The sequence below is a fragment of the Pinus tabuliformis genome, chromosome 4_2 (genome assembly GCF_031772625.1).
Source record: "Pinus tabuliformis cultivar Carrire ecotype Pingquan chromosome 4_2, CPIR1, whole genome shotgun sequence".
In the NCBI taxonomy this organism is placed as follows: Eukaryota; Viridiplantae; Streptophyta; class Pinopsida; order Pinales; family Pinaceae; genus Pinus; species Pinus tabuliformis.
The window spans coordinates 481,642,545-481,650,997 of NC_142304.1; the positions used below are offsets into that span (position 1 = coordinate 481,642,545).

General features: G+C 32.1%; 1 protein-coding gene across 1 annotated transcript; it reads right to left on the reverse strand.

Annotated features, from left to right (window-relative positions):
• Nucleotides 1-7,082: 7,082 nt before the first annotated feature.
• On the reverse strand, nucleotides 7,083-8,233 carry LOC149170044 (uncharacterized). Its single transcript, XM_089427217.1, has 4 exons — nucleotides 8,130-8,233; nucleotides 7,850-7,971; nucleotides 7,502-7,706; nucleotides 7,083-7,383 (listed from the first exon to the last, which is right to left on the reverse strand). Exons 1-4 carry the CDS (start codon nucleotides 8,197-8,199, stop codon nucleotides 7,262-7,264), a joined length of 519 nt encoding a protein of 172 aa, XP_089283343.1. The 5' UTR covers nucleotides 8,200-8,233; the 3' UTR covers nucleotides 7,083-7,261.
• Between the last annotated feature and the right edge of the window lie 220 nt (nucleotides 8,234-8,453).

An 8,453-nucleotide genomic window follows, 5' to 3' on the forward strand; every position in this document is an offset into this window, starting at 1 on the left:
CCATGGCAACTCCACAGGTTTGATCAAAGAACTCACCTTCAAAACTAAAAAAGGTCAAAGTGAGGTAGATCTCAACTAACCGAGCGGTATCAGGATCAGTTAGACGGTTGATCACTTCCATGGCCTCATTTATAGGGATGAAAGTGTAGAGAGAAACAACATCAAAACTGACAAGAATGTCTCCAGAGTGCAGCTTGATGTCCTTGAGTTCCTCAATAAAGGAAGCTGAGTCTTTAATGAAGGACCCTGTGCAACCAACTAAGGGTTTCAGCTTCAAGGCAAGGAACTTAGCAAAAAGATAGGTCGGACCTCCAATGGTGTTGACAATGGGCCTAAGGGGAGTTCCTTACGAATTTTAGGGAGCCCATAGATTCTAGGGGTGATCAGATTGCTCTCAATGAGTTTATGATGCAAGGGACTCACTGAGTTACTGGATTTAATGGCAAGGGCCACAATCCTGGAGATCTTCTTCAACGGGTTTTTGTGAAACTTCTTATAACTTCCATTATTATGAAGATGACCTAACATTTTATTGTGGTAGTCCTCCCTATTAAGAATGACAGCAGCCCCACCTTTGTCGCTTTAAGAACAGCAATATCTTTGTTCTGATTTAAGGATTTTAGGGCTTCAAATTCATCCCTGCTAAGGTTTCCCTTGGGAGGCTTAGCCTTCCTTAGGATGACAGCATAGTCCTACCTAATAGTGTTCTTAATATTATCACGTAAACCACGAATCCCAAATTATATGTCACAAATAATGTCATCCACAGGGATCTTCTTAGGGGCCAAAGCAAAGTTTAGACCTTTGCTTAAAACTTTAAAAACAGGGGTTCTCAACACCCTAGTGACTCGTGCCTGAAGGATCTCTGATGAAAGGAGCTTAGAGGAGGAGAAGTCCCATCTCCTTAATGTCTTTGTTGAGAATGGTTATAACAGACATTTGGGACAAAAGGCTTTCCTCAAAGCAACTAAGAATTCGTTATCCAGAAGAGAACCTAAGGAACGGATTCCTGGTGTCCATCTTTTGTATGTTCAAAGGACCACAGATAGGATTGCGAGGATTCTTAAGAAGCATAATGTCTCCGCAACCTTTAGACCTCTTAACACCATTTGTAAGTCCCTCAGATCTGTGAAGGATCCTATTGACCCCAAAGACATGAAAGGTGTTTATATTATTCCTTGTTCTTGTGGGACCCCCTATATAGGTGAGATTGGTCGCTCCATTAACCAAAAGATTAGTGAGCACACAGCTGACCTCAAGCATATGAGAACCAACTCTTCCGCTTTAGCAGAGCATGTGGAGAAAACCAATCATCATGTCTGCATCGAAGAAGCTAGTGTGATTGCTAGAGTGTCGCAATTCCATCACCGGAAATTTAGGGAAGCCCTTGAGATTGAAAAAAGGCCAAACAATCTCAATAGAGAGGATGGTTGGAAGATCAGTAGTTGCTAGGTCCCAGCCCTCTCTTCCTAGTCGCTTTCTCCCTTAAGTTATCTATTTTTTTTTTAATATGGTAATTTTTTCTAATACTTGGATTCTGTAATATTTAAACTCTTTGACTATTAAATTAAAATATATATATATATATATATATATATATATATATATATAGATATAGATATATATATATTGAATTCTCTAATATTTATATATTTAAACTCTTTGACTATTAAATTAATTTTTTTTTAAACTAATATACTAATAAACTATTAATTAATATTGTAATTCTCTAATATTTTTTATATCGGGATACTCTTTGACTATGAATATGAAACTAATCTATTTATTTTATAAAAATATGTCCTTTTAGCTTATATTTTAAGATAGAATTAGCTATTTATAGATTATTCTATTTTTAACTTATACAACTAACTATTATTTATATAACATCTTTGATAACTAATTAATTAATTTATTTATTTACTTAATTTAAATTAAGATTTAAATGTCCCTTTAACTTATATTTTATTTAAAATAAATTAACTATTTTCTATTTTATGATTATAGTATATTAACTGGCTTATTCTAATATATATTTATAATTATAAAATTTTCCGTTTATGTTTATTTTAATAAGAAAATTAATAACTGAATTAACTTATTTGAATAAATTATGTTTATACCCTTCATAGTCAAACTAGCAGTTTCTTGGTCAAATCTAGCTGTTATCATTTTAGCCATTACCTGATCTGCAAATTTGGTCATTGGATATTCTGCCTGATCTATTTATAATGCATCTTCTCAAAATTAATATGGAACACAAAGGCCTAAATTCAAATAAACCATCGCTATATGCAATCCCGTTAATAGGAATTATTAACAGTGTCTTCAAGAACTTTTTGACACTGTGATTGAAATAGGTTTTGAAACATTCTTGTTGTTTCTTCAATAACTTTTTGAAAGTGTGCTTGAAATAGGGTTTGAAACATTATTGTTGCTGTAATTATTTGGTTATTTTGGTAAAATATAAAGGAACGCTTAAGCCAGTCACAAGAAAGTCAAAACGTCATTAAAATAATAGAGTCAAAAGATCAACTTTCCTAAAGGTTCAGACGGGTAAAGATATAAATTAGAGGCAAGTAAACCCTAATACCTGGCAACATAAGAAGAAATGAACTTACTGTTGATGTTGAGCCCCAAGGGGCGCGAAAAGTGGAGCAGGCTCGTAACTTTTTATTCACCATTAAAAATGCAACGATCAGATTTTCTCATATATTGCAGAGAATAGAATTAAAACGCTGTTAGAGCAGTTGTCTAACGATGAGACTCTTTGGGGTTTGCGTTGAAAAACTGTGAAACCATTGTTGGTAATTTTAATAAGATGTTTGTTTTATTTTCAAATTAAAAATGATTTCAGGAAACAACACAGCACACATCTCATCTCCTGCTCAAAAACGCAGCCTCTTGCCGTGAAAAGGAGGCAGAGGTGTCGGGTTCCAGAATCTGGGCCAACCCAATACACGAGAGAGCCCACCAAAACTACGGCCTGCAACAGCAGACTGGGAATGACGAGGAACCCCAGGAGCCAAAGAAGAGACTTGAACCCTGGACCTCCAATGCTATGAAGATTAATGTGAGAGATGATTAAATAGAAAACAGAAGAAGACACAGTCAAGGTTGAGAGCTGGAGAGGTCAAATCCAGTTTGTGGGTATAAAATCAGATGGAATTGAAAACAATCCAGATGGGATCCAGCCAGCTTGAAATCCCCACCACTGCACGAAAACTTTGGCCTCAGTTTTTACTCAAAAATCTTCTAACAATATTTAACAATATTTAACCCCGCAAGTCCATATTCTTGACAATTATAATTTTTTTGTTTTTTGTTTTTTTGTTGTGAAAGTTATTGAATTCTAGTTATATTTCAAAAAATCTTGTAGTATTTTTGTAAATTTAAATAAAAATTGTCAAATTTCATAATTTTTAGATTTTGAAAAAATTTTGATGATGCTATATCTATTTCCACCATAAAATCTTTATAATTCAAACTGCACATTTATAAAAAAATTAATTTTTTTTACCACACAATTCTTCAGACTCCCTATACAACTCCCATATTATATAGCTACCAAATTTCGAAGCTACCAAATTCGACTATACTGGCCAAAAAAAATTCGAAAATATTCCATTAGACTGCCAATTCGGAAATTGGAAATCTTTTAAAAAAATAAAATATTTATATTAAAAAAAACCTTATAATAAACTGTACATGTAAAGGGTACGGTAAAAATTGGAATTCGGTACGGTCTCTTTTTAATATATATATATATATATATATATATATATTAATTTTTTTTATATATAGAGTAAACTGTAAATATAAATGGTATGTTATTATGATGGAATTAGGTAAATATAGATTTGAATATTAAAAAAACTTATAATAAAGTGTAATGGTAGATTAAGAATATTATAATTATGATGAAATTTGATAAAGTTTTTTTTATTAATATAAAATTTGATATTTAAAAAAGGAATTTTTTAAAATGAAAAATATTAATATATAATTTAATATTTAAATAGAAATTTTTATATTATTTAAAACATTAAAAATATAAATTTTTATATTAAAAAATTATAGTTATGATAAGGATTTTTGTTAATAAAAAATTAAATATTGAAAAATTAAAAATAGAAATTTGTATATTAAAAGAGTATAGTAAATAATAAATTGTATATTAGAAAAATTACAGTTGTAAAGAATAATAAATTTTATATTAAAATATAGTAGAAAATAGTAAGTTTATACCTGTTAAAAATAATAAATTTTTATAACAAAAAATAATAAATTTGCATTTAACTATGTATTAGTTTGTCCTTGACCAAATGTTAATCTAAAGTTTAACATTAGGAATTCAATTTCGTTATTTTTTATTATTATTTAAATTTATTTATTTGTAAGGTGATTGGTTGAGGTGGATTATTTAGTAACTTCCATTTCTATTACTTACTATTTTTTTTAGTTTTATGTCACTTTTATTTAACTTATTTATTTATTTTTTCTTTTTTCTATTACTTCCATTTTCATGAATTGTAATTTTTTCACCATATCTAGAGTCATCCTTGTATACCACTTTTAAAGTGAACAAAAATCTAGATTTGGTATGATACTTACTGTTAATTATTAAGTAAAGAAATTTATCAATCCTTCATAAAAACAAGTTTAATAAGGAATTATACAATGTAAACATAATTTTGGCATAGTCTTGGTGATTGGTCTAATCCTTATACTATATATACATGTATCTTGCCAATACACAAGAAGTGTTATGAGATAGGCTAAACGCATTAAACTAGAATTGTCATAATACTCCATCAAGAAGGAGGGGATTGAATGAATTAAATAACATAATCGAATTGAAGATCATAACATAGCCTGCCAGCAACAACATGTTGATTGTTGAGAACCTAGAGTTTAATGTTAATAATTACAACTCTTTGAAATTCATATTAGATATATGTAGAAAAAATTAGCAAAAGGAACTATTAGACAGAAATTTCTAGAAAGATAACATGGCAAGGTATTCTAGGCTAGAGGTCAAACATATCAGAAAAGTAACTAAATCATTTATATAACTTCACTAGAGATTATATAACATATAGAGAAAACAATTGCTCAAACATGATAATCATATTATAGTAACAAAATGTCTATATAAAAGTGATTGTAATCAATGCCCAAAATTAAAACCTATATATTCATTACAAGTGATGAAGAAAAATGAACTTAGAATTATAGAGGGTATCCCTAGGACTACCCATAAATAATAAAGATGATTCCTTGTTCAAAGAAAGAACAGGGCAAGCATCTAACCACCTATCAAACCCTAAATTGGTCACACAAGTTTGACCTGTAAATGAGAAAAAAAATCCAAGACAAAGTAAGAGATTGCATGAGGAACTCAAAAAGGAAAGTTGATGTACATAGAGTAAGGTTTGAGAAACAAGGGCCAAAGGGTACCTGCAATACCAAAGAGAATGTAAGAACTCTATCATAAATTTGATTAATAAACACGAGTCTTGAATCCAATGAAAATGGAAACAATATAGAATAAGAAAAGGTACCTATAGTGGGTGGAGGGGAGTAGATCCTTGCTCTACTTATACATCAAAATCTAGAATAGTCTTGTTAACCTTGGCACTGAAAAATTAATGAACTATAGTAAGATAAATGAAAAATCCTAAATATAAACCATGAGGTCGTAACTGTCACAATAGGATAGTCGACAAAAGAAACCCTCAAAGGACTTTGACTATCAAATCAGGGGTCAATGAATAAAATGAAAGTAATAAGAAAAAAACACAACCATTTCTTGAAGACTCTTAATGAGAGGAGGGGTTGAAATTACCATCAAAGAGGTGAAACATTCGAACAAACATTAGCCATTGCACTAGCCATTGGACATGCATAAGGAACATAGAATTGTGAGTAAAAGAAAGAGTAAATTGATACACATAGCCATGAAATATAAACCATAAAACCAAGAAGGGAGCACAATTTCATTTGTTGTTCAAGGGCGTGAAGTAGCCAACCTTACCCAAGAGAAATCTGATCCAAAAAGGACAAAAGGTTGAAACTGCAAGGGGCCGAAAACCATTGTCCTCAAACCCTTAATCATTGGATATTAAACTTGCAAAGGAGTCACAAAATAAAGTTAACCATCATCAAAATTGAAATAGAGATTTGAAAGAAAAACCCATTAATAGGAGCTAGTTATTGTGAATATAATAAATTACTAGAGTTCCCTTCGAAGCACGCATCCAACTCCAATTTTAGAGTAGGAACAACTTGCAAAGAGGCTAGAGGACCCTTGTGGGGTGAATGTATGGAAGCCATGGTAGAAAACCATAGTTATTTAGCCACATACTAAGCGTTAAGAGGCAAAAACCAAATGAACGAAATGAAAATAAAACAAGGGTAGATACTGAAATCAACAAACCCTAGCCAATTCAAGCAATTGGATTGCTCAAACCAATATTGATAATGCAATCATAAAGAGCACATGACAACCACATGATAGCAATGGGGTAACCATGTTATAGCATCGTCCTACCATGACCCAACCAATAGGCCCATAAGCTAAATGTGTAACTAACCAAGTATTACCATTATATTAAGATAGAACATAAGTAAGACTTTATCTTATACTTTCAAGAACCAAATATAAATAAAAATACACGAGGTATCTAAAAATGTGAGAAATCAAAGCATTGTGAATAATGAATTAAAACAAAGGAAAAGAATCTCTTTTCATCATAAAGATAACCAATTTAAGAGAAGGGGATATAGACATTGTATTTTTATTCCTACAAAATTAAATGGCCACCACCCATGAAAAACATTATTCTCATCCTAAAAATAACGAACCAACTTAAGAGAAGGGAGATATAGAAGGTTGCATTTGAATTCCTACAAAGTTAAATGGTTAGTGACCAAAGAAAAACATTGTTATAATTAAGCAATAAGCTAACATGAAAAATAAGATTGTTTAAATAATCATAACCAGAAAAATATGATGGTCTAAATAATTAAGTAGTAGAAATGTTTTGTTTGAGTGTGATAATGAAATATGATACCCAAAATGTGTTTTATACATAGTGCCAAAGCATATCATAAAACTATATACTAACTACTAGTGCAAATGCTATCCGTTATTCCAAAGACCCTAGAACGATAGTAGACTTAAGCCCTGCATAACGAATCTGATTGGACACTCCATTGTCAGCACAATCGGGATAGCAGATGTAAGTCCTGGACTGAACTATGCGGAAAATGGAGATAGAGCAAATGATGCCGGAGCAGCAGCAGCAAATGTGCGAAACTCTCTCATCATCCGACGGTCTCCGGTTGTCTGAGCCTCGCACAGGTGAGGCAAGTAAACACCTGCACAAATTATGTATCTAAATATATCACTCATGGGCTAACTGCAGGTATAAAACCCATACATGTATTCATAGTTACAGGTATGTCTCATGTAGGATATCCAGTAAGTAATAAGTACCTTCCCCTGCGGCAAGATTGAAGTAGAGGTCGATGATGTTGGGGCACTTGTTGTAGCAGCCGGGAAGGCATAACTTCTTTGTGAAACCACTTTCTACTAGAGAATCCGTGGACATCCCCACCGTGATCCTCTCCACCCCACAGGCGTTCATGCATTCATCTGTTTCTATCCATTCTTTTATATTCTCCGCGATAATCTCGGATGTCTGCACACCATTGGCAAAAGCAATAGTTGACACATAAAATTATATATGTGAGATTAATTAATAAAAGAAAATAGAAAATCAATTTATTCTTATACATTAAATTCCAAAATAACTACATTAAATAACTAGTACTAAAAACTCACGTGACATTCATACTGCACATGGCCATCCCTGGAGATGGAATTCTCAAGCACACAACGTTGGCCAGAGGACGAAACAGAAAATGCGCAAATATCCACGGGCAGCTTCTCGCATACCATCTCACCTGATCATTAATCAGTCAAACAATAACTAATCTATACGTGAAAAGATTGTTAATTCCATGACAATTTCTAAGATCTAGTGATCAGAAAAGGATTAGCGGTGTCAACGATAGATTGAGAATGAACATGCCCAAAATAAAATGAAATCAATTGTACATACCATAAACGAATTGCCGACTTATAACTGAAATAAAGGCTGAAATTGCCAAAAGAAGCCTCGCAACAGCCATTTCTGTATCAGCTATCAACTATGTTAATCTAATTAAGAGAAGTAATAACAGCAAATGGAAAGTATGCTGTCTATATATAGGAGTAAAGAATGGAAAAGAAACAACCAACTAATTTCCTCACCCGGGCGATGCCTGATGTAATTGCCATCTAATTTTGCTAAATATATATTTAAATAAAAAATGCGTGGAACAGGGCTGAAATAAATTTAAATAAAAAATGCGTGGAACAGGGCTGAAAAGGAGGCAACTAATAT